This window comes from Trichoderma ghanense (assembly GCF_004382785.1).
Source record: "Trichoderma ghanense strain CCMA-1212 chromosome Unknown scaffold_0, whole genome shotgun sequence".
Lineage (NCBI taxonomy): Eukaryota > Fungi > Ascomycota > Sordariomycetes > Hypocreales > Hypocreaceae > Trichoderma > Trichoderma ghanense.
The window spans coordinates 709189-736502 of NW_027395663.1; the positions used below are offsets into that span (position 1 = coordinate 709189).

At 55.6% G+C, this 27314-nt stretch overlaps 8 protein-coding genes across 8 annotated transcripts; 5 read left to right on the top strand and 3 right to left on the bottom strand.

The window, feature by feature from the left end:
* Positions 1 to 600: 600 nt before the first annotated feature.
* Positions 601 to 2367, bottom strand: CCMA1212_000249 (Cytochrome P450 monooxygenase paxP; the record flags this gene model as incomplete). Its single annotated transcript, XM_073697726.1, has 4 exons — positions 601 to 666; positions 732 to 834; positions 899 to 2103; positions 2158 to 2367. 4 exons carry the CDS (start codon positions 2365 to 2367, stop codon positions 601 to 603), a joined length of 1584 nt encoding a protein of 527 aa, XP_073563875.1.
* A 1680-nt stretch (positions 2368 to 4047) lies between these two features.
* CCMA1212_000250 (Nonribosomal peptide synthetase 4) lies at positions 4048 to 7454 on the top strand (the record flags this gene model as incomplete). The annotated part of the gene is made up of 2 exons (XM_073697727.1): positions 4048 to 4281; positions 4416 to 7454. The coding sequence occupies 2 exons, from the start codon at positions 4048 to 4050 to the stop codon at positions 7452 to 7454; spliced, it is 3273 nt and encodes a 1090-aa protein (XP_073563199.1).
* Positions 7455 to 7889: 435 nt separating this feature from the next.
* CCMA1212_000251 (uncharacterized protein) lies at positions 7890 to 9345 on the top strand (the record flags this gene model as incomplete). The annotated part of the gene is made up of 2 exons (XM_073697728.1): positions 7890 to 8334; positions 8423 to 9345. The coding sequence occupies 2 exons, from the start codon at positions 7890 to 7892 to the stop codon at positions 9343 to 9345; spliced, it is 1368 nt and encodes a 455-aa protein (XP_073563198.1).
* Positions 9346 to 10335: 990 nt separating this feature from the next.
* On the bottom strand, positions 10336 to 12220 carry CCMA1212_000252 (uncharacterized protein; the record flags this gene model as incomplete). The annotated part of the gene is made up of 5 exons (XM_073697729.1): positions 10336 to 10479; positions 10560 to 10598; positions 10725 to 10762; positions 10859 to 11823; positions 11889 to 12220. 5 exons carry the CDS (start codon positions 12218 to 12220, stop codon positions 10336 to 10338), a joined length of 1518 nt encoding a protein of 505 aa, XP_073563201.1.
* Positions 12221 to 13944: 1724 nt separating this feature from the next.
* Positions 13945 to 16236, top strand: CCMA1212_000253 (uncharacterized protein; the record flags this gene model as incomplete). Its single annotated transcript, XM_073697730.1, has 1 exon — positions 13945 to 16236. The coding sequence occupies one exon, from the start codon at positions 13945 to 13947 to the stop codon at positions 16234 to 16236; it is 2292 nt and encodes a 763-aa protein (XP_073563200.1).
* Positions 16237 to 18653: 2417 nt separating this feature from the next.
* Positions 18654 to 21259, top strand: CCMA1212_000254 (Protein SIP5; the record flags this gene model as incomplete). Its single annotated transcript, XM_073697731.1, has 2 exons — positions 18654 to 19031; positions 19097 to 21259. 2 exons carry the CDS (start codon positions 18654 to 18656, stop codon positions 21257 to 21259), a joined length of 2541 nt encoding a protein of 846 aa, XP_073563195.1.
* Positions 21260 to 21693: 434 nt separating this feature from the next.
* CCMA1212_000255 (uncharacterized protein) lies at positions 21694 to 22887 on the bottom strand (the record flags this gene model as incomplete). The annotated part of the gene is made up of 1 exon (XM_073697732.1): positions 21694 to 22887. One exon carries the CDS (start codon positions 22885 to 22887, stop codon positions 21694 to 21696), a length of 1194 nt encoding a protein of 397 aa, XP_073563194.1.
* Positions 22888 to 23316: 429 nt separating this feature from the next.
* Positions 23317 to 25258, top strand: CCMA1212_000256 (Glucosidase 2 subunit beta; the record flags this gene model as incomplete). Its single annotated transcript, XM_073697733.1, has 3 exons — positions 23317 to 23410; positions 23548 to 24492; positions 24606 to 25258. The coding sequence occupies 3 exons, from the start codon at positions 23317 to 23319 to the stop codon at positions 25256 to 25258; spliced, it is 1692 nt and encodes a 563-aa protein (XP_073563197.1).
* Positions 25259 to 27314: the final 2056 nt, after the last annotated feature.

Here is a 27314-nt window from a genome sequence, read left to right on the forward strand (position 1 = left end):
TGGTATAAGACAGCGACGGCCCGTTTGGATCCTTTAGGCAGCAGGGAGCGACGGGCCGTTTAAATACGTCTTCGGTGAGACGGACAGGGGATCGTATTGGATCGATGATGACTTGCTTGGCGCCACAGCGTTGCATGCAGCTTCTAGTGCCTTGCTCGTAGGATGGCTAGAAGTAGGTTGTGATCCTTTGAAGTGAGCGTGAGGCTGAGTTGCGAGGAAGCGTGCTCTTCATGGAGGCTATCAACAGTGGTTCCAATCTCACTCAGTCCGTCCTTCTGGGACGCCGAGGTAGCACATCCGCTTGGGTGAGGGTAAGATTCCATTTTCAAAATCCATTACGCCTACAGAATCAAAGAGACTCGCCCAGCTCCAGCGAGCGCCCTTATGATTTCGTGCTTTTTTTCTACCAAACCTGTCTCGTGTCCGAGGTTTGTAAATCACAATATATTTAGTTACCTCATCTACAACTCTTATCCGAGTTAAAACAGCACATGGTTCAGGAGTGCTTGAAGGAGTCCGTTGACTCTAGATTCTTTAAACTACAAAACAAAATCACCGACGAGAAAAGTTGAAGCTCTTCACACTGAATGTCCGCCTCCTCTACTGCTTCCTCCTTCTCACAGACAGCTTGTAGCCAATCGGTGGCGGCGAGACGTAGCTAAACCACTGTGCCGGATCTCAGTCAGTCTACACTCAAGCCGGATCATGGAATGCAGACGCGTGTAACTTACAGGGTTCTGAGGCCGAGGCTCCGTGTCATGCTTAATGTCGTACCGCATCACAATCTGCGACAACAGCAGCTTGAGCAAATGATTCGCAAAGAACCGTCCAGCACTTTGTCCCGACGTCAGCACATCCCATCCAATGCATCAAGCACAATCTCCAGAATCCAACTCACCAGGCATATCTCCCGTGACTAAAGGCGAGATACGTGTCGCTCGTAGCCGCAAACTTCAGCCCCGTCGTCTGCGCCTCAGCCTTCTCATCCAGGAACCGGAACGGATCAAACGCAAACGGCGACTCTCCCGGATACACTTCCGCATCGTGATGCAAGCCGTAGCTCCCGATTCCAATCTTTGCCCCGTACGGAATGTGCTCTCCCGTGGGCAAGTCGACGCCCTCTTTCGCGACGACGACCTTGATGATGCCGTGGGCGAAGCCCCAGAGGCGGAGACTCTCCGTCATGACACTGTCCATCTTGGGCAGCTTGGCAACCTCTGCTCGCGTCCAGCGCACGGCAGGGTCGGCAGCGTCAGCAGCAAGTGCTTCTTCGCGCAGCTTGTTCTGGATGTCGATGCTCTGAGGGGCGTGGGCAATGTCAATGAGGGCGTTCTCAAGCGTGATGCCCTGGACCTGAATGGCCGCCCAGTTGAGAATGGCCAAGAGCTTGCTGCTGTGGCTCTGCGACCTGCATGGATCGTCGTTGCGGCGGTAGGCTTCTTGCATCAGGCGAGACAGGAGATCGCTAGGCTGGTCAGGATCCTTCTTCTCGTCATCTTGCATCCTGCCGAACCGGCTTGCGCGCTCCCTGATGACGGGATTCACGCAGCGGTCCATACGCTTGAACTGCATCCAGTCATACTGCGCCAGAAGAGGACCCAGCAGCGGCCGCAGCGGCTTCGGCGTAAGCTGCGCGAGAAGAGCCTCGACAAGAATGAACTTTGCAAAGTGCGTTGAACTGGATAGATACGTCTGGTCCCGACAAAGCGGGAGCCCGACGTACATGCGGCTGACGATGCGACTCATGAGCTCCAAGCAGACATCCAGGAGCTCGATCTGCTTCCAGTTGGTGGTGTCGTTGCCCCAGAGGTCCTCCAGGGCAGCTTGAATCTCCTCAATGACGTCGTTGGTCTTGTTGTTGAGCTCTTTGGTGATGTCTTTGATGAGGTTGACTACGAATACCCATTCGTTGTCGTCGGCGGCGACGCAGTTGAGAAATGTGTGCTTGGCCGCGAGGAACTCATTGTTGCTTTCTCTTTGGCTGAGAACGGTTGCTGGCTGCTTCATCAACCATTGGAGATTCTCTGGGGGGAGAATGACTTGATGGCCCGTGAAGATGTCAGGGAGGATATAAGGGCGTCCTTTTTTGGAGTGCTGTTGAGCCTGTCAATCTTCATTCTTCGGGGAGCAACCCGTTTTGAGAGAATCAAGTCTTACGTCTCGGTGGCCAGCCCATAGAAGAGAGTTGACTTCAAAGACGGAACCTAAAGAGGCTCGGCCGCGGGAAAAGAAGGAGCCATCTGAATTGGCAAAGGCCAGGCTCTTTGGAATTCCCTGGTAGGAAAAGACGCGGTACCATACGTAGTAGATGCCACCAACAAGACCGACAACGGCCAACCATGGGAGAAGAGATTGAATGGTAGCCATGATGGTCAATAATTCACAGAGTCTCTGTCTTGCACTCAAAATCCTGCCAAGGTAGGGGGATATCAATTGTATTTCATACAGCTTACAATAGGTATCCAGTCTGAGGGCCCTTGCCTCTCTCAAGCTCATGCAACTGCTCTTACGCGCATAGAAGGCAGGTGGTCCATCATGACACCCTCCTCTCGGATATCCTCGGAGCTATCAGGCAGACTGGAATGGTTCATGACAGAATTACTCACATGAAGGATCACCACCCTCGCTGAATTCGGCCCCCCTCCTCTTCGACTCTATGTATAGACGCTATGGAGCCGATGGAAGAGACACCAATAATGGTCTTGACTATCCGATCATGAAGATTGGCTTCTAAAGCAGAAAACGCGTGTGCTACTGTTGAAAATACTAGCCTTTGAGTCCTTCAAAGAAGAGACATGGACCAGCAGCTCAGCTCACATGTCAACGCCTTTGAAAACATTCTCACCAATCAGAACCGCAGTCCACCATGCATTCTATATCCCACGTCTCACAGGGATTCACTTAGCTACTCCATCTCCCCCACACTTAAGGCCGAGGGATCAAGAGCTGACAGCCGTGGGATCGGTAGGATCGCATTTCGTACGACTATCCCCCCCCATCAAGGCCCACGATCCGGCCGCAACAGGCCCAGCCTATCGCCATCCAGCCTCAACCCTCCCCCCTCCTCAGACATACCGGGGACTTGATCCTTCCTGATTCAGCACTAGCAGAGCTGTTTCGGCTCGGCACCTCCAGATGCGGGTAGAGGCTTCGGCTTCACTCCCGAGAAAGTTGGCCGGTCACGCCCTGCGTAGATGCTTTATGGCAGGATTTTGAATGCGACACTGAGGCCTGTTTTTTTCTCTGGATGTGATGTTCTTGTATCTCGTCGTTTGTCTCGCGCATGTGCATGTTGTGTTTGGCTTACAGGCAATCAGCCTGATTGAATTGTAAATTGTATGTTCATTTCAGTGGAAGCTCATGCTTAACCATCAAATTGCCTGCATACAAGTCCTCATAACTCCATTGACAAAAGGTCCGAAACAAATCATCAGTTGTCATATTCATGCATTCCTCATATAAGCACTCAATAATCACCCGATTGATTACACTTGTACGCTGTCCTGAAAATAACTCGCAGTCAACTAAAACATTGCTGACGCAGGCTATAAGCCAAAGGAACAAATCGAAAAGTTCCTCTAGGCTTCCAATGGCTAACATGACTGTCGATCCTACCTCAGCCCAAGATAAACGCAGTCCATGAATCCCTCATCGCAGCCCATCGCCTAGGGAGATAGTCTATAGGCCAGCCGGACAAGAAGGATGCAGTCAGGGATTTCGATCCAGGAACGCTAGGCCACAGGAACGCCCGCAAATCGTAAATAAGAAGACCCCAGATTCATCAGAGGGAGCATGGCCCTGTAAGGATTGGGCCTGCTGACGTACTGCTTCTCTTGGTGCATCATCTCCTTTGCCGCATGTCCTCGTAAACGAGATAGAAGTGTAGAACTGTCTGCCTCGGATGACCCATCACCAAAGACTTGATAAGCTGTCCAAGGCTCGGGCTTGACAGTTGGTGATTCGCTGTATAGTGTATTCAACTTGGTTCTCCATTGGGAAAAACTACTGATCAGCTACGAGATGACCGCCCTTCTGCCAGGCCATCTAATGGCACCCTCTGAGCCTCATCTTGACAGTTCAACAATACCCAAGCTTCAAACTACCGCCGAAAGCCTACCGTTACCTCCACCGTTGGTAAACAGGCTGGTTCAAGATGTCATTGGAGATCAAGTCCTCGAACGGCCTGACGCTCCGGCGATTGCCTCGCCAACCGTGAACCTCACTTACAAAGAGCTCGACGAGAGCTCTTCACGGCTAGCTGCAGAGATATCGTCTTCTGGCGTAAGCCCAGGCTCTATTGTGCCCATTTTTCATGAAAAGGTAAACATTCATCAATCTGACGTTCCCCCTTTTCACAACGGGCTTCGTTCAGAGAGAGAGATATTTTGTAAGCAATTGACTAACATGCTTCAAAGTCCGCCATCACCATTGTTGCCATGCTGGCGATCCTCAAGGCAGGGTGTGCATTCACTGCTCTGGACGTATCCCACCCAACACAAAGACTGCTGGAAATCATCGAGGATACAAACGCCCCTATTCTGCTCCTCTCTACAAAGCAGTCTACGCGTTTTCAAGGCCTTTCCAACGTTCCCACCATCAACCTATCCAACGATGTGCTTTCCGGCTCTTCTACCGCCGCCCCATCTCACACAGCACCATCCGACATCTCTCCTGGCAACTTGATGTACTTAATCTTTACATCAGGCAGCACCGGCCGCCCAAAAGGCGTCATGATCGAACACGCAGCCTGGCTCACAAGCGCCCTCGCATACGGCGCCGATCAAGGCCTCGGCCCCAGCTCACGCGTCCTGCAATTCGCCTCGTACGCCTTCGACATGTCCATCATGGAGATCTTCACGACCCTCATCCTCGGTGGCTGCGTCTGCGTGCCGGCGGAGGAAGATCGTTACGGCAGGATCCAGGATTTCGTCAATGAGACTGGCGTGAATACTTTGATGTTGACGCCTTCTTATGCCAAATTGCTTGATCCCGCTACGATGCCTGCTGTCAAGGCGCTCATTACGGGAGGCGAGGCTGTTCCGAGTGACTTGATCCAGCTGTGGAATCCCCACGTCAACGTCTACATTGCCTATGGCCCAACGGAAGCCTCTATACAAGCTGCAGGCGTGAAGCTCGACATTGGAGCCAAAACAGTCCCATCCGGTCTGATAGGGCGTCCGACAGGCTGCAGCCTGTGGATTGTCAGAGAAGACAACCACAACGAGTTGGTTCCCAGGGGCGAGATCGGGGAACTGGTCATTGAAGGAAACACTCTCGCGAGAGGCTACTTGAATGATGAGGCAAAAACCACGGCGTCGTTTGTAGACATTTTCATTGGCACGGACACAGACGCTCGCCGCGTGTTCAAGACGGGCGACTTGGTTCGACAGACGGACGGTGGCGACATTGTCTTTGTTGGCCGCAAGGACACCCAGATCAAGATGCAGGGCCAACGCTTCGAGCTCGCTGAGATTGAAGCACGGCTATCTCAGACCCTGCCTGGGGGGTCCAAGTTTTGCGTCGACAAAGCAGAGAATCCGCATTTTCAGAATGAAAGCGCTATCGTAGTCTTCCTCGGCGACTCAGTCAGAGTGTCGGGCGACGAACGTCCAGAAATACTCTGGAATCAAGTTGAAGCCACATTAGAAAGATCTCTCGAGATCACAACAAAGCTGGAGAAGGTTCTCCCGAAGCCAATGATCCCATCCCTGTATGTGCCGGTATCAGTTATCCCCTTAACCACGTCCCACAAGACAAACCGCACCTCCTTGCGAGAGCTGATATCAGCTCTGAATTCCGACGAGCTGCAACGACTGAGAAGGCTGGATCAATCGAAGGGCGAAGCCAGGGCTCTGACCGCCGATGAGTCCACTCTGCGAGAGCTGTGGGCATTTGCTCTCAACGTGACGCCAGAGAGCATCAGGCCCGATGACAACTTTATTCAGCTCGGAGGCGACTCAGTCACCAGCATCAAGCTGATTGCAGCGGCTCGCAGTCGCGGCATCTCGCTCACATCAGCCACCGTCCTGTCGAATCCAGTCTTGAGCGAGCAAGCCCGACTAGCATTCCGTTCAGCCGCTGCAAAGCACGATGAGGACATCATCCAGCCGTTTGGGCTGCTGGGGGATCGTGTGCATGAGCTCCGCGCAACAGCAGCCGCCATCTGCAAGTTGCCCGTCGAAGAGATAGAGGACGTTCTTCCCATGACGATCAGTCAAATGCGCTGGTACGGCAAGACGTTGGTGAAGCCAGACGCGTGGATAGACCAATATCACTTCCGGCTCCCGGACGATGTGGACCTCGTGAGATTCCGCTCAGCCCTCAACTCCGTCGTGCAAGCGACTGATCTCCTTCGAGCGCGGATCCTCGCCACCAGAGACAAGCAGCTCTTCCAGGCCATCATCAGATTTCATCCCGTCGAAGTCGTGAGTTCTCCTGACACCCTGGAAGCTTACCTGAGCCGAGACATCGAGACTCCCATGGGCCTCGGTGCGCCGCTGAGCCGTTATGCTATCCTTGACCACGATGTTTCCGCCAAGGTGTTTGTCTGGACGATCCATCATGCCATATATGACGGCTACTCTCTGCCCATGCTCCTCCAAGCCATTCAAGACGTCTATCACGGCCTCGAACCAGCCCCCTTCACTCCCTTCAACCGCTACCTCAAAGGTCCCGACGACAAGGACCTGGAAGAAGGAGAGGCGTTTTGGAAAAGCTATCTCCAACAGGCATCATGGACCAAGTTCCCCATCTTGCCGCCTGTCCAGGACAAGGTCTCGCCACACATGGGCAGACTCCTGAAGACTTTGAACGTTGCCTCCAGACCAGCACAATCCGGCAATTCCAAGGGCTTCCAGTCTGCCACCATGGCCAACGTGATCCGCGTCGCATATGCCGCCACGCTCTCGCACTTTGCCACAGACCATCCCAGCTCAGTCCTCTTCCTGGAATCCCTCGGCGGTCGAAACGCAAGCTTACAAGGCATCGATCGCGTCGCAGGACCGACTCTCGTCACCGTCCCGATAAGGCTGGAGCTGCCGCGCGAGAAGCCATGCCGCCAAGTTGTTCTCGAGGCGCAGAGATCGCTCGTGGACAGGATGAGGTTTGAAAGCTTCCCCTTGCCCCGTCTGCTGCCTCTTGCGCCGCCGCTGGAGCTGCGGAACGTGCTCATGATTGAGAATGAGGCGTTCTTGATAAATGAGGGTGGTCATGGCTTGTTTGGTCGTGGAAAGGAGGAGTTGAAGTTGGAGGAGACGGAGGGACTGCCCATGATCTTCCGGTGCACTGTTCTTCAGGGCCGGCTGAACGTGGACGTTCGGTATGACAGCACCATTGTCTCGGATGAAGCGATGGAAGCTTTCTTGGAGACTTTTGAAGGATTCTTTGGAGAATTGCGGGAGGGTGATGTGACTCGGCCTTTTGATGCTGTCGTCTCAATACCTATGACCAGATGATCTTTGTTTCTGAGATACCTCACTTGTAACCTAGGTACCTTAGTTAAGGTGCTGCTGGGGCATTTAGTACCAGTACATACCGTACACAATTCTTGATGATGCTGTGCTGATGAACACAATCACTCGACCCAAACAGCATCGAACTCCTATAGAGGGTTAAGCTCATCTGAATATAGTGGGCGCCTTTGTCGTATGTAGATTCTGGTGGCTTTTTTTTTCTCATTACACATCCATTCGGTCACGCTCAACTCTAGGGTAGGCCCTTTATGTCACTCCGGAAGCTCGCGATACTCCATCCGAGGTCCATCCACTTCCGGCCGCCGCTTTTCGCACCTCCAACCCACAAACAACCCCCGACCTCCGGCTCCGACCTTTTCGCAAACCTCCACCTCCTCTCTCTCCTCCATCCCCTCCCTTTTTCTCTTCTCCTGCCTCATGGCCGGTGGTCGCAAACAAAAGGCCGCAGCAGCCCCCTCCCGCCCGCAAACGACCCTCGTCCTCGACAACGGCGCCTGGACGCTCAAGGCCGGCCTCGTCCACGGCGGCTCCGTCCCCGAGCCGCGCGTGATCCCAAACTGCCTCGCCCGCGACCGCTCCAAGAGGATCTACGTCGCCTCCGAGCTCGACCGGTGCCGCGACCTGAGCGAGATCCAGTTCCGGCGGCCCGTCGAGAAGGGATACCTCGTCAACTGGGAGGCGCAGAAGGAGATTTGGGACCAGGAGCTGTTTGGCGACGGCGATGGCAAAGCGTTGAAATGCGACCCCAGCGAGACGCGGCTGGTTCTCACGGAGCAGCCGAACGCACTGCCCGTGCTGCAGACCAACTGCGACCAGATTGTCTTTGAGGAGTACGGCTTCTCGAGCTACTACAGAGGAATCGGTGTGTGTTCGCCATGACAAAAGTTAAAAAGTCTATATATACCCGAGGAAGCTTGATAAACTGACAAACGTGTGTGTTATCGCCCCAGGCCCGACGTTCAACGCCTACCACGACCTCCAAAGCCTCTTCCGCACCCCCAAGGATGCCCTCACGGCCGCAAACGTTCCCGCCGAAATCATGCTCCTCGTCGACGCCGGCTTCTCCCACACCACCGTCACGCCCCTCCTCGGCGGCCGCCCCCTGCACTCGGCTATCCGCCGCATCGACGTCGGCGGCAAGTTCCTCACAAACTACATGGCGCGCCTCATCTCCCTGCGCCACTTCGACATGCGCAACGACCTGTACATTGTCAACGAGATGAAGGAGGCCGCGTGCTACGTCTCGGCCGACTTCAAGGCCGACCTCGAGCGCACCTGGAAGGGCACCAGGGGCGACAGCAAGAGGCGCGACGACTATCTCTCCGGGGCGGGCGGCATCGTCAAGGACTACGTGCTGCCCGACTTCCACACCAGGCACAAGGGCATCCTGCGCGACTACGACCCGGCGCGGCACACGAAAGCGAAGAAGCTCGCCGCCGTGGGAGGAGCAGCGGGCGCGGAAGAAGACGTCCTGACGCTGCGCAACGAGCGCTTCGCCGTCCCGGAACTCATCTTCCGCCCGTCAGACGTCGGCATGCGCCAACCCGGCCTCGCAGACGCCATCCAGCAGTCCCTGCACGAGCTGCCCGTCGGACTCTGGCCGGGCCTCCTCGCCAACATTGTCGTCGTCGGCGGCACCTCCCTGTTCGACGGCTTCATCCAGCGGCTGCAGAGGGAGCTCGTGCAGCTCGTGCCCGACGACTGCATAGTGCGCGTCGCGCGGCCCGCGGATCCCATCACCAACACCTGGTACGGGGCGGCGAACATGGCCAACCATGCCAACATCGAAAAGGTCGTCGTCACGAAGCAGGAGTACGAGGAGCATGGCAGCGCGTGGATAGCTCGCAGGTTTGCAACGGGACTCTTGACTTGACCAAAGGTAGGGGGGAGAATGATCACACTTGGCAACGGCACTGCCAATGTCTCTGATGCCTGGCGTCTACGCTCTACATAAGAAACAAGGTGAAAAAGGGGGCGTTTTTTGGGCACGAGATGGAAACATATCTCTGCTTGCTATGATTGGATAGCTACGGCGGCTTGTGTGTCTGGAAGATGCCAAGAGAGTGGCTAACACAGCAGGTCTTGTTCTTGTGGACGAGTTCGGAATGGGAGCTGGCGTTACATGTGACAACATGAGGGATCTTGGCAAGGTGACGAGAGAAAAACCAACTCCCCACAGATCACCCTTGGGCAACACTCGACACGCGTCTGCATACACCCAAGCTGCAAGCTTCCGGTCGGAAAGCAAATCTGCGTGGGCGCATTCGCCAAGCCTCGTTGTCTCAGGGTAACACATGATATGACCGGGCAAGTTTGCCTAGGTTAGTCCGAGAACACACGCCCAGGTTAGGCCGAGACTTGTGTCCTCGGACTAGGGCAGCACTGCAGCAAGAAAACAAAAGGACAACGAGGCGATCGCAAGTGGAAGAGAGAGAGAGAAGATACGCAAGCAAGAGGGGAAAAAGGTCATTTGATTTTGCTCTGATCTGATGCCCGAAAAGCAAGGCCAAGTGTATCCGATCAAACAAAGGCCGTCATCATCAAACTCTGAGCCATACGGACAACCGTCCATTGCACGCGAAAAAAAAAAAAAAAACCGATACGCTCGATACTCCAGACGCCGTCATAAGCTGGACGGGCATTGGGTGCCCAGAGCGGTAGGGGAGAGTTTCTGTTGATATGGAGGCATTGGAAGAGGGGAGAGAGACTGGGGGTAAAACGGTTCCTCTCGCTCAGAGACGGCCTAGACCTCGTCCGCGGGACACACACCCTGCATCAATGGTCAGCAATCGCTCCATGGTCGGCTTGTTCTATATAGTTCCAAAGAAAGGGGGGCTTTACAATCGCACTATTGGTCGTCATGTTAGCTGAATCCGTGACTCTCTGCTCGTGAAGTGGCGGTTGGGCAGCTTACGTGGTTCAGTGAACATCCTTCGTTATGAATGAGGCAATAGCCGGCGCAGCACTTCTTGCACACTCGCTGGGTGCTGTTGATGCAAGTTTCGCACTGCAGGATTTTGGTCTCCCCGTTAGCAGCTCTCTCTTGACATGGAAGATATCATGGGGAGAGGCAGGGTGAACGCTCACGTTGCTACCGCATTCCCAGCAGCTCTTTGACAACCGTGGCTACAAGGGGAACAGTTAGCGAAAACTCCTCTTCCCGTCAAAGTAGTGCAATGCAGCGACGATGATGCCTCCGTTTCTGCGGCCGTAGCATCATCGGGGCGGGGTGGGGGGACAAACGCTGCGTACAAATTCGAGAGGTCTGTCTTCGAGACTGGCCTGATCGGCTGCTCCAATCCATCACCGGCTCGCTCTGTCGCAGAATTTCTTTCATCATCCTCCCCTTCCTCTGTTTCTCATTCTCCCTCTCTTCCTTCAACTACCGTTCGCCTTTTCCTCCTGGGATGAGACGCGGGAGCATAAGGGACAGAAACCGTTTCGTACCTTGAGTTTCATCGTTGGAGCCGCGAGATCCAGATCGCCGAAGCTATTGACCGTCTCGTCGTCGACGATGGTGATCCCTGAGCTCTGGCCGGGATGCTCATAGCACGACTCGCACCACCACTTGTCGCAGCCAAGGCAATATCGCTCGCGGATGCAGTCCATACACCTGGGCACAAAGGAGCTACATGGCTCTCTGGGCTTGGTCGCAGCGCGAAGGGATGAAGAAAGGATAGGCAGCGGGGACAGCAGTGGTAGGTTGGCCACATCGCTGCCGTCTGAGTGAATGAGGCCTTCGGGAGCGCCGTGGCAACCCTCGCATCCGGCGAGAGAGTACGTGGCTACGGCCGGAGCGCTGTCGAGATCCGATCCGCCCCTGTAGGCCGGCGAGTTGCGGTGGCGTGGCCCGTGGCAGAGGACGGCGTCGAAGGCGACGATGCCCTGGCAGGCCAGCATGCAGCTGGCCCAGTCTTGACTGACTGGTCGAGGGAGCATGCGGCCCTTCTCGTGCCACCAGACGTCGCCCTGGTGCTGTAGCGAGGACGCCAGAGCACTCTGGCTCTTTTGATTCCACCCTGCGCTGATGGACATGCCGGATGCATCGGACTGCAGTGCGGCAGTCAACATGTCCCTGGAGCCGAAGACGTATAGGGCCTGGAGCTTGGGCGAACCTGCTCGCCGGGTCGGGCGGCAAGCATACTGAAGCGTTTGGCGCAGCTTGCCGTGGTTCAAGTTCTTCACTTCGCGGATGGACAGGATGCGGACGTTGAAGCTGGCGTCATTGATGATCTCATGACAGAGCTCCGAGGTGACAGAGAGGCCGTCAAGAACCAGCGTCTGGACATTCTGCAGGATGTTCTGTCGCCGAAGGGTTGAGAAGATGCCCCTCAGCGGGCCAGAGTAGAAGCTGCGGAACGTGAGCTTAGCATGGCATGACATGACACGCCGAGGGAAGTTTTATCGTGCACTCACTCATCTTCGGTGAGGTTTTCGTCTAGTTGGACATTGCGCCAGATCTCGCCTCCGTGATCGATCTTGTCAATCTCAAACTGGACCGCCTTGATGTGAGAGAGAGCAAGATGGCGAAAGACTCCTGGGGTCTCTAGGACGAGGGCTCGGAAAGCTCGGCTGGTAGCAGCAAGGTTCACAATACTCGATACGGGCAAATAGGATACTACGTGTCTCAAGACGAGCGAATTGTGAATGATGTCGTAGAGGGTGATGCCTGAATCCTCAAATCCTAATGGTGCCAGTAGCTGGAGCTCAAATCGCGTTGGGGGGTTGTTGACGGTAGCTAAGCTCATGTCAGGCCACCGAGACCTCAAGAGAGACCGGATCTTCGCAGGCGATGGAGATTCGTCGCAGGCGAACGGGACAGCCTCAGGTTACACGATAGGAAGCTTTGCACGGTCTGGTTTTTGCTCGTTCGTTGTTCACTGCGCGAGGTTGATGGCACAGATGGCGCGAGGCGTTGGCCGAAGCTTATACTGTAGACCTTCTCGGCGCCTGGGCTGTGGCTCTTGGCTAAGGCTCTTGGCTAAGACAGGGCAATCTCACAGCAAAAAAAAAAAAACATGCGTCCTCCTTATCAAGCCATGGTGGCCAATCCAGACGCACGGGAGATTGGGGGTGCCGCAGAGCAAGATGGGGGCTTTCACCGGCAGCCGTACAGTGGTAGTACAGCGTATGTGAGCCGTTGGTGGGCTTGCCAGCAGCGCCAGCGGCGGCTGCGTCGACCGAACCGAGCCAGACCAAACCAGGTGAAGTGAGGTGAGCCGAAGCACCGAAGCAACCTCCTCCCGGGTGAGCATTGAATGATTTCGTAACAATTTGGGCGGATAAGGATCATCGGCTGAGATGGAGGGACTCTTGGTGGCGAATGGGCGGCCAAGACGTAATGCGTTTATGTATGTAGCACGCCCGTAGGTATGTAACGTCCCTCGAAGCCTGACAAACTGGCTCTCATTGTGACCATCGAGGGGTGGCATCATCTGGCAGGATCTTGAGAGACGAATCAGAGCGGGCAACGATAGCGCTCCTCGACTTTTGGGAGGCTTTCAAGACAAAGCACCTGCAGTTCTCATGTCCTCGCCCTCGACACATGTGCTTACCCCACATATGCTCAGATTCCTCCCGTCCCTTGCTGTGGAAGAGCCAACACCATTCACAGCCGTGCTTGCGCTTGATCGCGCCCCGGGAGAACGAAAGAGTAATAGCATGCTGTCGACATCAGATGCCTCTGCCACAGATGATCGACGTCTTTTCGTCTTCGGTTTGTCCAGCCACTTCGACTGCGGGCAGACTGCAAGCACAACCCCATCTACTGTATGACTTGTATCCACTGCCAGTTTCGTTCCATCTCCAGGGTCTGCATGCACCAGAGCCCTACCGTCCATCATCCGGCCTGACGAGCAAGATCTTGGGCGTGGGGGAGAACGGCGGTTTGGTCGCACGATGGCTGGTTCGTTTTGCGGGGCAATGCGGCAACTCTTCAGCAGCTTCGTCTCCTGAGGCGTGTTAGTCAGCAGCAGCAAGAACAGAATGACACACCGGGCTGCACTGCCTGCAGAAAGCTTTTCTTAACGATTGTCTGCATGTCATGATGATGGCGGCTTGGATGGCGGTTTAGATGATGCTTGATGCACTTGATAATCATTTGCAAGAGGGAAGGCATCGACGGATACTGATGGCAGCACGTGACATTGCACGTGCGGTACCTCATCCGTCCCAGCTGCAAAGCACTCCGTAGAAATGGACGGAAATGCTGACTTATCGCAACTGCCCCTCTAGGCGATTCTGGCCGCGTCTTGCTGCTGTCGCCTTCGCAGCCGTGGTCTGTAGGTTATCAGACCTGCAAATTCCAAGATATTGCGACAGCTGAGAAATGGAAGCACTTTGTATTCATAACCCCGGTGCGACTGTGCCTCTTTGACTGCGTCTCTTTCACTGACACTCGGGACAACCTCCCAACTGTCCTATTTCCTCATTAGCGAAATCTGTGCTTGAACGTACATATCTTACAAGCAGAATGACCAACTTCATGGACGAACCCACCGCCCTTCGCTGGTCCGACTCGTTCGCCATACTCCCTCCTTCTGATCCGATCTGCAGCAGACTCCCAGGCGACAAGATCATTCTCCCTCCCTCCGCACTTCAGCAGCTGCTTGCAGCTTCGTCTACCCGAACCACGGCGTCTACCCACGGCAGCTACAGTTACTTCGACTCCAGCTATCGGACAAGCCAACCATACGGACAGGAGACACAGCAGCTCCCCAATCCTCTGATATTCCGACTGGTCAACCCCAAGAATCACAATGTGGTCTACGCCGGCATCAGAGAGTTTTCTGCGCCAGAGGGTACCATTGGCTTGAGTTCGCTGCTCCTCGAGGCTCTTGCCATCGGACCCGACGATTACCTTTCAGCGACCCCCGATGTTATAGACGTTGAGGATTCCGACGGTTTGGCAAGCAGAAATGCCGGCGCCGCGAGCAGCAGGATAACAGTACATGCCGTAGAGCTCCACAAAGGAACGTATGTCCGGCTGCGACCCCTCGAGGCTGGTTATAATCCCGACGATTGGAAACCACTGCTAGAGCGGCAGCTCCGGCAAAATTTCACGACCTTGACCAAGAACACCGTCATCCCTGTCCAGGGATCACAAGGAGAGCAATTCAAGCTACTGGTGGACAAGTTCGCGCCTGATGGTGATGGCGTCTGCGTTATCGATACGGATTTGGAGGTTGATATCGAAGCCCTCAACGAAGAGCAAGCCCGAGAGACTCTGCGCCAAATTATGGCGCAAGGACAGGCGGGCTCGGCTTCCGGCAGCTCCAAGGGCGGCGAGTTGAGCATTTGGAAAGACGCCGAGGGACAAGTAATGCCTGGCCAATACGTGGATTACACGCTTCCATCCTGGGATCGATCGCAAGAGCTAGTCATCTCTCTCAGCGGCATAGCCGACGCAGACAGCCTGGACCTGTTCGTCACACCGAAATCGCGCCAACAGAGGGCATTGCCGCGAGACTCGGTCCACGTCTTTGGGAATTTCGCGCCTGCGCAGTACGGCGTCAAGTCCATCACTATATCACCAACCAATGTCGAGCTTGAAGATGCCGAGAGCCTCCTGATATCGGTTCACGCTTACCAGGCTCCCAACTCCGAGAAGGCCCCGGCAACCTCAACTGCCTACACTTACACCATCAGAGCAAAGGCGGCGTCCACGAAAGGAAACTCAGCAGATGAGTCTATGCAGCTCGACCAGGAGGAGCATTCATCGGACGAAGAGCAGTGTACGAATTGCTTGCAGTGGGTTCCAAAGCGAACGATGGTTTTGCACCAGAACTTTTGCCTGCGCAACAACATTCTCTGTCCCATCTGCAAATCGGTATTCAAAAAAGGTTCGCCCGAATACGAGGCTCACTGGCACTGCGACCACGACGACGCTCACGGAGATTCAGCCCTGGGCAAGGCCAAACACGACCATGTGTTTCACACCGACCGCGCATGTCCGGACTGTGAGTTTTGCACAAACTCGCTGCCAGATCTGGCTCGCCACCGTACGAGTGTGTGCCCGGGAAAGATTATCCTTTGCCGCTTTTGCCATCTCGAGGTTCCTCAAGAGGGCGATCCCTTCAACCCGTCGCCAGAGGTGGTCCTCTCGGGGATGACAGCTCATGAATTGGCAGACGGGGCTCGCACTACTGAGTGTCATCTGTGCGACAAGATTATTCGCCTACGAGACATGGAAACGCACCTCAAACACCATGAACTCGATAAGGCGAGTCGGGCCAAACCCGTCGTCTGCCGGAACGTCAACTGCGGAAGAACGCTGTACGGCGTCGGCCCCAAAGGTCAAATTGGCACGGCGGGCTCTCCAGTCAAGCCTCCAGGCAACGACATCGGCCTCTGCGCGTTGTGCTTTGGGCCTCTCTATGTCAGCATGCATGACCCTGACGGCAAGGCTCTGCGGCGGAGAATCGAGAGACGGTATCTCAGCCAGCTGATGGCGGGATGTGGAAAAGCGCATTGCGCCAACGAATGGTGCAGGACTGGACGATCAAACCTTGGCCTCGAAGCCAAGGGATCGTCTGCCGCAGCAGCACTTCCTCTCGTCAAGCCGTTTCTCGCCGGGGCGCTTGATGCCTCGCAACCATGCTACTTTTGCGTTGACGAGACAAGCCAAAAGGGCCGCAAGCTGGCAGAGCTGGTGGCGGCTGAAAAGGTTTGGGATCTGGAATGGTGCGTTGCTGCTGCTGAGTCTGAAAAGGCCAATGTGGATAGGATGAGAGACTGGCTGCAAGCATGGGCTCCTAGAAGGTAGATGGGGTACGTGTTGGAAATCATACACTAGAGCATTTGGAGAGGAGTTGTCTACGTGTTGCAATTCATATACTAGAGCATTTGGAGAGGAGTCGTGTATGTAGTATTGCATGGGCATGTATTTGGTCAAGATACCCCGGGGGGCATTGTTACTTTAGACGGATGAAAGGCACACAGTTCGTGGGATGGCATATAGATTCGTGTTAGAATCAAAGAAGTTAATTAGATGGCATATAGATTCGCGTTGGAATTTACAGCGACTGTCTCTGAGAGGGCGATACCACCTTACCATCTTGCAATCGAACATAGCTTATACTGGCGTTGTTCCCATCGACCCTTCGACCGGCTAAATGCACGACTAGATGTTTTGCACGGCGGGATCGGAGCAAAGAAGGCAGTTCTATCACATGCGCCCTGATGACGTTGCCTCGCAGCCGTGCCGATCAATGATCTCATCATGAAAGACTGTACAGTGCTGTTAACATTTTCCTTTATGCACGCTTGAAGGTACATGTATCAACTTGTTTGGAGCCAGAAAGACAAGAGACTCGATGAATTAAAAAAAAAAAAAAAGAAAAGAAAAAAGACAAATGCAAGACACACCGCTACAATGATGGCGCGTGGGCAAGCGAAGGATCAGATTGTTGGCTAACGGCTCTCAACCTGTTTTGTGCTTTTTCCAAACGAAGCACGATCAAGAAGTGGCTGGTTCTGGGGGCCTCTGGACAGCTAGTGCGTGCCTCGTAGCTTGAAATTGGCGAGATAGCCAGTCCAAGACACGAAGAATGTACAAGTAGACGGGAGCACTTCAATTCGTTCTGCAAGGTACAATGAAGTTGCAGCATTCGATTGCTCAGGTAGTACGTAAGCAAATAAGCAGCCCGTTGGTTTAGTACCCAAGAGAGTCGCATCACGAAGCTTGATTTTCCCGGCTATTCGCAGCTGGAGGGCTTAGCACGTAACGTACGCGTACTGAATGGACTGCGTCCGGCCGTCCCGAAAGTATCTCGAGGCCGCGCGATACTTGCCCGCTGACTGGATCTCTGGAATGATTTGAGTATGGGTATAGAAGAGCCTAGAAGGCAAGACGACCAAGACAAGAGGGAAAAGCCCATCGTATGTGATGGAATTTTTGGCCGTATAGCAGATACAATCCGATTCGCAGTGTTGGATGGATTGAACCAAGGTCCGGTTGCTGTTGGACAGCTGCAGCCCTGCGACATGAGTCCGCCTCGGGGCACTCCGCCGCTGTAATCCCAGTGCACTCCAGCCGCCCTGAGCCGCTGTGGCTGCACTCCGGAGTTCTGCACGGGTCTATTACATGGAGTCCAGTGGCTCAGGTGTATCCTGGCAATTGTTATGCTTGGTGCTTGTGGACTTGTCCGTGTTGTTCAACGGGAACTTAGCATCATCCTCTGTTGTTTTCTACCTTATTACAAAGAGCCGCACAGAGCGTATATTGCAAGCACCTTAGTACCTACCTAGTAAATGGCGCTGGCTGGTTGTCCCCAGCTTCCGGTCTGTGTACCTCCCCTGGCGGAGGTACTTGTTGCGTGCGTATGGCCGGGCCGCCAAACCAAGCCGGAGCTCCCCCATATTCCACACGCTGGAAAAAGGTGGGGGAGGTGCTGCTTCTGGATTCTGCCCGCACTGACCGTTATCGTATCGTTTGCCTGTCCCGCCTTCAACCAACCTCTTGGACCAGCAAACGCCAAACAATCGCAGGTGCAGCGCAGCGCATCGCATCGCATTGCATCGCCTTTCTTTTCCTCTCCATCCGCGGCCACTCTCCTCTGTTCCTCTGCCTCTACCTCTGCCTCTGCCTCTGCCTCTGCGACCGCAGCCAGCAACTGCAGCCTGGCGCCTGTAGACGGTCTGGATTGTGCTTGAGCGGCAGCTGCAGGTCCCTCCATCTGGCGAGCTGCTCCATCCGTTCGCCACCCGCCATCGTCGAGTCGCCGAGCAACAACAGCGCTTGACTTGTGTGCTTTGATTCTGTCGCGCCAAAAGGCACTGTTTGCCCGTCGGAGTCGATCGCGGACACCACTATGCGACTTCTGCTGTGTGCTGCAGTCTGAAGCCGCGCCCCGCTGAGTCGAGCTCGCATTGTGTCTGGCGGATCGCAAGGAAGCCGAGACGCTCGTCTTTCGGCTGCTGCTGTTGCCCAGTTACGAGTGCCGTACTTGGCGCAGATACCTTACTCTCCATTCTTGAGAATAGGCGGACCAGGTCTGGATAGACGTCGCTGAGGCCCAGGCAGTGTTGGCTCGCCTCACTCTTGACCAGCCAGCCGGCCGTTGCGTCACTACTCTCTACCTGTGCCCCCTCGCTCATATTATTGATATTCGTCCATCCTTTTGACCCTTCTTTCTCTTTGAGTGCGTCTTTACGTGCCGTTGCGATTTCAGCATTACCACAATGGGTAACAACAACACAAGAGAATCTCGCCCCGACCATTCCGAGGGCCCCAACGATGGCCGGGACCGGCGATTCGACTCGCACATTGCCCGCGGCATTTTGGCGGATCCGCGCTTCCAAATGGGCAGGACGGAGCGCAGCTTTCTCAGCATGGGCGGCTCTTCCTCCCGAAGCAGGGAAAATCCAGACGCTCCGTTTGAGCACCGCGAGACCAAGCAGGAACGCGAAGCCCGAAGGCTGGAGCGCGAGCGAATCCAGCGAGCCCAGGACCGCGAACGAAGCATACGGGAAGAGCACGTCGATGGAGGCTATCTCGTCACCATGGGCGTCTATGTCGGGACTGAAGATTTCAACAAGGCAGTTGTTCGGCAGCTGCAGGTGCGTTGCCCCCCTCTGTTATTGACTTACTACCTCCAAAAGAAGCCGTCCTGACTGGTGGCTAGATTGAGCGAAAGCTGGCCCCCTTCTGGCGTGGCCTCCAAGATTGGTCCCCCAGCTGGGCCGAGCATCAGCTTATCGCGGCCGCTCGTGGCCTGCCCATCCCGGCGGCCGATGCTCCTCCGGATCCCGCTCTGCTACCCCGGCCGCCGCCGCCCGACTCTCTTCCTGCGCAGAATCTCAATAGCCTGACGGTGGAGATGGGACCTAGGACTCTCTCAACTGCCTCAGATCGTAGCGGATCAGGCAGTGGCTCTGCTCTGCCTTCGCCATCCACGGCCGGGCCCTCCAAGGGCTCCATCAAGCCCAGGGCAAGGGCGTTGGCGGCTGCCTTGAGTGTGGGCTCCCGCAATGCGTCCTCGACCGACTTGACGCCCAGGGAGGTCAATCTCCCTCACGATCCATTCGTCAACGGCCAGCCCCTCGAGGTGTATCTTTATAAAGACGCCACCGAATGCCCCATCTGTTTCTTGACGTATCCCCCTTACCTCAACCACACCAGGTGCTGTGACCAGCCGATATGCAGCGAATGCTTTGTGCAGATCAAGCGAGCCGACCCTCACCTTCCCGAGCATCACCCCGATGGTCAAGCACGGGATCCGAACCAGGGCCTCACGGCGGAAGACCCTCCGGAAATGCTTATATCGGAACCTTCCGCATGCCCCTATTGCCAACAACCCGAGTTTGGCGTTACGTACGAACCGCCTCCCTTTCGGCGCGGCTTGGCCTTTGCTGCCTCCAACCTGGCTTCAAACACTGCCATGTCTTCTCAGAGCTCTCTCAACTCTACCTTGGCGCCCGCGCCTGCGACAACGGGGCGGAGACGAGCACATAGTCTGTCGGTCAACGCCCCCAACGTCATCACCACCGACCGCATCCGGCCGGACTGGGCGACGAAGCTGGCCACGGCGCGCGCTCACCAAGCACGACGTGCCGCTGCAGCCACTGCCCTGCACACCGCAGCCTTTTTGATTGGGGGTAACGAGTCTCGGCCTAGGATACGCACGAGTAGGTTCGGCAGAAGGAATGGGGGGACAAACAGCGGCGGCACCAATACCCCTGGAGGAGGAGGGCACAGCGGCGGGGCAACCGATACGGCGGAGGGCCACGAGCCCCACGAGACGGGCTCCGCTCGCAACCCGGACGTCGGCCGTCGAACTCGAATGGACGAACTTGAGGACATGATGTTCATGGAAGCGGTGCGGCTGTCACTCGCGGCCGAGGAGGAGCGGAAGCGCAAGGTGGAGAAGAACCTCCAAAAGGAAGCCAAGAAGCGCGAAAAGGAGCGCGAAAAGGCAGAGCGCAAAGCTCTGAAGAAGCAAGGCAAAGATCCATATGGGGGCGGCGTCAGCGGAGCCAGCGGAAGTAGTCTTTCCTTGGGCCTGGGCCGCAAGCGAGGCAACAGCGCGGCCAGCAACCTGCGACAGGAGCTCACGTTGCCAGGGAGCTCGTCATGCTCCAAATCGGCCGATGCTCCAGAGAAAAAGGCAGATGGCAGCAGTGCAGAGGGAGGCAAGGCAGAGAGCAGCGGCGGCAAGGGCAAAGGAGTCGACCGCGGGCCTCCCCAGCCGGGTGCATCGGAAACGTCCTCGACAGGGTCGCTGCCCATTCCTACCTCGAGCAGCCGAGGAGGCTCTCATCTGCGGCATATGAGCAACGCATCGTCCATTGGCTCGTCGGGGGCGGACAGTCCATCAGGCAGCCTCGGTGGGCAGGGGGTGGGCGACTCGGACGCGGCCAAGAGGCGGAGCATGGGCGGTCGCAGTGACAGCGGCGACGGCGAGACGGAGAGCGAGCCCATGTTCAACTTTCGCAGCCTGGCCGAGATTGTCGGCGTCAACCTGGATGATGGATCTTCCATGCAGCAAGTGGAGGTGGGCGACGGTTCCGTCCGGCCCCTTTCCCAGGTGCCAGAGGAGGAGAAGGAGGAAGAGACGAGCGCTGAGCACGTAGAGAGGAGTCTGAGGGTTGAAACTTCGGATGTGAGCAACGACTCGGCCGCCACTGCTACTACCGAGAATACGTCTCAGATCGCGCCACCCTTTCTCGACACACCGGAGCTGACGATTACCCCTGAGACACCGACTGCGGAAGATGGCGGGGCTGAGGATAAGCGACTCGGAGCATCTCATGTGTTGGCGCATGAAACCACTCAGGCTACGCATTGAATGTGAGGGAGAGAGGGCTGATTTGCAGGGCAGCTTGATGTTGATGATGCCGCCATAGGGGGGAGGGGGGGGAGGGGTTTATTTATTTTCCTTCTTTTTGTTCTATTATGAAGCACATGGCTCTTCTGTGTGAATGGATTTGGGGGGGAACTGGTTTTGGGAACAGTTTGTTTTAGGTGCAGCATAGGTATATAAGTGTACAGCGGATGGATCCAAGCGGGCTGATGGATGTTTGCTATGAATAGAATGGCATCACAAGATGGAAGACGAGGACCCTTTCTCCTCTTTACCCTGCTGAGGCTGTGACACTCAGTCTGGATTTGTAAAGATGCGTTGAGCCATGTGAGCTTCTACGCTGTGTGACGAAAAAATGTCTATTCAAAACGCTTATGTATATGCATTCACCCCCCTATCTCAGTCTGCCTCTGTTTCGTTCAGGCCTTTTTGATCTCCCTCTGAAACTTGTCAGTCCACTCGGTGAACTCATCCCTCTGCCCATCCCACGCCTCGCCCAGCAGCTCGCTCACGGCAAACGCATCCAAGAAGCACTGGTCCATGGCCTCGTCGATTTCGCTCGGCCGCAAGTCGTAAAAGGCACACGCCAGGTCACCGAAGCGATCGGGCAATTTCTGCAGCAGGGCGGCTAACTCGTCTAGTCTGCGGGGGACTTTTGCCACGTCGTCGTTTTTGCTGCTGCTGGTGGTGGTTTGTTGTGGGGGAAAGGGAGGGAGTTTCTTCATGCGGCGCTTGGTGATGGCTTGGTAGAGGAGGATGACGAGGCGTAAGCGGCGAAGGGACGACTCGAGGCGTGGGCGGATGCGGTCCGGGTCTGCGGCGGGGATGCTGCGGTGGGAGTTCATGAGGTCGTCGAGGATGTTTTGGGTCGATATGTGCGTTGAGCCGACCTGGTCCGCGAGATCGCTGACGCCATCGTCGTCCTCGTCCTCCTCATCATCATCCTCGTCCTCGTCGGGCTCCTCGTCGCCCCATTCCTTCATCTCCTCCATGATATCGCTGAGGGTATCCTTCCACTCCCCCATCTTGTCCACAAAGAAGCCTCCCACGCCCCCGTTCGCAAGCGCGCACACCTTGTCGCACGCAGCCCAGAGCACCCCCGTCGACGCAATGCTGCCCTTTCCGCCACCGAACCCCTCCTTCTCCTTCTTGAGCACTTTCCCGTCCTTGGGAATCCTCTGCAGCAGCTCCGCCAGCTCCGCCAGCACGCGCTGGCACCGCCACGCGAGCTCGTTGCGGAAGACGAGGGTGTAGCCGCTCGGGTCGCAGGCCTGCACGGAGGCGACGAGGCCCGGGATGGGGCCCGCGACGAGCTCGCGCAGGACGGAGGAGACGGCGCTGGGGGTGAAGGGCTCGTTGATGAGGAGGAGGGAGACTTTGGTGGCGTGGGCGCGGATGAGGGTCGCGGAGTCGCGGGCGAGGGCGAGGGCGTCGAGGGGGGAGGTCGATGCGGAGGAGGAGGAGGAGGAGGTTGCTGGTGTTGAGGAGGAGGAGGGGCCGGCGTCTGGGCTGTTGCGGATTTGGCCCAGGACGTCTTGGAGCTGCTTGAGGAGGGCGCAGGCGGTTTGGACGAGAGATTCGAGGCTCTCGAGAGCCGCGGCGTCGGGAGCCATGTTTGTGATGCAGAGGATCGTTGGTATCGCGGCGAGGAAGGCTTGTGGTGTTGAGGCTGGATTGGAAGCTATCACCAACTATTTTTTTTTGTTTCTTTTTTTTTTCCTTGGAGGGGCTCAAAGTCGCATCTCTGCAACCCCGCGATGTGGGGGCCTCGGTGCTTAACCCAAAGCTGGTATTGCCGAAGTTCTGCCGGACAGCAGGTACTACAACTACTAAAAGGTACCTTGAGCTCGGTGCTCCACCCAGGCCATGCTCAGCGGGGGAAGGAGCAAGACAGCCAGACAACTGCCACTTTGTCTACTTGGGGACAGCTTGGGCTCTTCAAGCCACTCCGACCCGAGTTTCAAGCCAATTCATCCTGACTTGCTGCTTTTGGCACTTTGTTTGTTCGTTTTTTCTTTTGCTTTGATTTTCCTGATTAGAAGATGCAGCGTCCGGCGTCTTTGGCGCTGCTGAGCGCCGTGTGCTGCTGGACTGTGGCTGCTGCTGGCAGCGTGCCGCGCGGAGTCGGGCCAGAGTGTGAGTGACCACCGCCCTGGGGAGTTGGGATATATAGGCAGACAAGGACAGGTGAAGAGCCGAGCCGCTGTCCTTGAGCCTCATCCAGACCCAATTGATGTGTGTTGCGTGTCCAATCACTAATTCGAATCCATCAGTCGTCTCCCACTACCAGAACAAGGACGCCTTCACCTGCATCGCCAACCCCTCCATCACAATCCCCTGGGACCGCGTCAACGACAACACCTGCGACTGCCCCGACGGCTCCGACGAGCCCGGCACCGCGGCCTGCGCCTTCATCGACCCTCTCTCCCCCGAGCAGCCCCTGATTGGCAGCCCCTCCGGCACGACCAATGCCACCCGCTCCCTGCCCGGGTTCTGGTGCCAGAACAAGGGCCACATCGGGGCCTACATTCCCTTCTCCTACGTCAACGACGGCGTCTGCGACTACGACGTCTGCTGCGATGGCACGGACGAGCACAGCCATCCCACCGGCATCAAGTGCGAGAACCGCTGTGGGCCGATTGGGAAGGAGTACCGAAGGCTGGCAGACGAGCGAAAGAAGAACGTTGCCAAGGCGCTCGTCAAGAAGAAGGACATGATCAAGGAGGCGGCGGAGCTGCTTCAGCAGGCCGAGGCTCGCGTCACGGCGCTGGAAAGGGACATTAAGAACCTTGAAACCAAGAAAGAGGAGCTGCAGCGCAAGTACAACCAAGTGCAGAGCGAAGAGCAAGGTAAGCTTGTCAAGAGTGAAGGCGGTGCCGGCGGCAAGCTCGGCGTGCTCGTCGGCCTCGCCAAGGAGCGCGTGGAGGAGCTGCGCGAGGCCCTCCGGCTGGTGACGGAGGACCGCGAGGCCCTGCGCGCCAAGAGGGACGAGCTCGAGGCGATCCTCAAGCAGCTCAAGGACGGCCACAACCCGGACCTCGAGGATGAAGGCGTCAAGGCTGCGGTCCAGGCGTACGAGGACTACGCGGCGCGCGAGGCGTCGGCCGACCAGTTGGAGTTCCTCGAGTCGGACGTTCGCGAAATCCTCAAGGAGGACGACGAGACCAACGGAGTCAACTGGAAGGCCTTTGACGAGCACCGTGATGACACTGACATTCGTAAGCACTCATCAGCTTATCTCAATTGTCGCTCCGCTGTCGCTCCTTTCTTATTGAGATTGTATCACTGTGTTTTGGCCGCCTGCTGACTTGACTTGTGTGTTCATTCATAGTGTACAACTTCGATGCCTACATCCCTCCGTTCATCCGCGGCGTGATTCACGACAAGCTTCAAGTCATTCGCAAATGGCTGATGGACAATGGCATGATTGCCGACGAGACCAAGACCGGGTCGGAATCGAGTGCCGTCCGGGCTGCCAGAGAGGCGGTTGAGGCGGCCGATCAGGAGCTCGGCAACAAGGAGAGGGAGCTCCAGCAGGAGAGGGCGGATCTCCAGAAGGACTATGGGCCGTCTGGCATCTTCCGGTCCCTCAAGGGCAAGTGCGCCGAGATTGACGCCGGCGAGTACACGTACGAGCTGTGCTGGCTGGACAAGACGATGCAAAAGTCCAAAAAGGGCCATGCGGCGACCAACATGGGCAACTTTGAGCGAATCGAGATTGCCATGGCGGACGACGACGAGAGGGTCGACGGCAAGAGCCTCGGCACCGGCCCGCGGATGGTGATGCGGTACGAGAACGGGCAGACGTGCTGGAACGGGCCACAGCGCAGGACCAACGTCTGGCTCGGATGTGCGGAGAAGGAGGAGATTTGGAGGGTGACGGAGGCCGAAAAGTGCGTGTACAAGATGGAGGTGGGAACGCCGGCGGCGTGCGAGGACGAGGAGCCCGCGGCCAACGACTCGGGCAAGAAGGACGAGCTGTGAGGGAGGCGTGAGCGTGTATCACAGCGCTTGGCAAAGGCGGCCGAGACGGAATAGGTACTACAGGCGATGGGGGGAAGTTTGCGATGACACGTCGTTTTGCGGGAGACTTGCTATTTACGGAGTACGGAATTAGAGAGAAAATACTGAAAGAGGTTGCCTATGGCGAAAGCTCCAAATGGTGATGGATGCCATGGAGAGGACCATGCGGATGTGAGGTTCCTCTTTGATGATTGTTTGTTTGCGAGGACATTACTGGGGTCTGCGAGGCTCAAGTTGTCTCGAGTGTATAGATGCTGGTGCCGGATAGGGTTCAAGGATCGAACATGTCCTGTTCCTTTTCGACACTGATACGGCTGCCAAGGTTGTGTGTGAGAGACGGAAGGATGATTTCCTCTGCTCACTGCATTCCAGATTCAAGTCCCGTGCAAGTGTGATATGATATGACATAGCATCACGATTAAGGTAACGATACCGACGGGACGAATGACAATTTGGGTTTGTTCTTTTCGGGGCAATCGACACGACATGGATACACAGACAGCCTATCTTATCCAGGGAAGAAGAAGCCCTCTCGGAAAATGACAAGTGAGAGATGAGAGAAACAAGCAAAAGCAACCTCGGCTCAAAAAGCCCAAGCGGGAAAGGGAGGGCCATGCTTTCCAACGCAGTTATCAATGCTCAATCAACTCATTCAATTTATGTCAATATAGAGAATCAAGCCACCGGTGACGCCCAGGCACAAGCCGACTGGTCCATCACGCTGCAAGCGGCGCAAAGCTGAAAAAGCTCCTGTTAATAATGCTTCTCCAATCTTGGCGTCCCACCCCTTTCCCTTCTCCAACGGAACAAAGGAACCTTTTTTATCATCTTGTACCATCTCACTTCTGTACGCTTCGAGCTATGTATTCGGACTTACTTAGTGCCCGAAAATGGCGTCCCTTACTTTGAAGAAAAACGAGAGACTCAAGGTACTACAAGTACTACTAGTTCTCTTAGCACGTTATAGGTAGGCAGAAGGATAGTTGATTGTAGTATAGTGAGTAATAAAGGTGGTTTGGGATGAAAAAAAAAGGGTTGGAGAAAATTAAAGGCTTGACCGCATTGGATGGGCGATGCAAGATGTCCGCGTGTGTTCGCGCAGAATCCTGCCCGATTAGGTCACATTTGGTTTTTCGATTTTTTTCGATTATTGAGAATTTTTCTATTCATTTTTTTTTTTCTTTTCCCGCCCTTTCGGCTCCGTGTCGGTCGGCGATTACCTGGTAGGCTCCGGCCGCTTTTTTCCTTTGCATTTTTTTTTTTTTTTTTTTTTTTTTTTTTTTTTTTTTTTTTTTTTTTTTTTGGAGATTCCATTTATATTGGCTAGATCTCTTGATTCGGAGTTGGGTGGATTGAGATTGGATCAACATTGTTCATGGGACTGCTCTATCCAGGTTGTCGGAGAGTAAAAAGTAGGGAGAAACCACGTACATGCAATCTACGTCTACCTATACGGGGTAAGTATGGAGTCTAGGGGAGTTCTGGAGCTTCTTCTAGCCATGTCCCTGTGGGAGAAATGGATCAAATCGGCCAGCAAGAGAACTGACATGACATGTGTGGGTATTAGACCGGCAAGCAACGTCCATCCCCTAGCGGCTCAGCATCCCCGAGATGCCCGCCAGATGGGACTCTCTTCTCTCTCTCACACACTCACACAACAACAACTCCGTGCCGCCCCAATCCCGGAACTCGACTGTCATCTCCATCAGCTTTTAACTCGACGTGATACACACACTCACACACACACGAACGGTACAAGGACAGACGGACAGACAGTACAAAGCCCGACGTCCTCTCCCGAGTTCCGCAATCTCACTTACATCTGACCCCATCCATCCATCCATCCATCCATCCATCGTCTTACTCCGTTGGGGACGGCATCATAATAGCCTTATCTGATTCTGATTTGACAAGCGTTCCCGATCCCCCATCACATCGTTTGACTTCTTCTGGGGGGGCTTTTGCTCATTTCTTTCGCCTTTTGTCTCTCATCAAGTGTACTTTTATTACCCTTGTC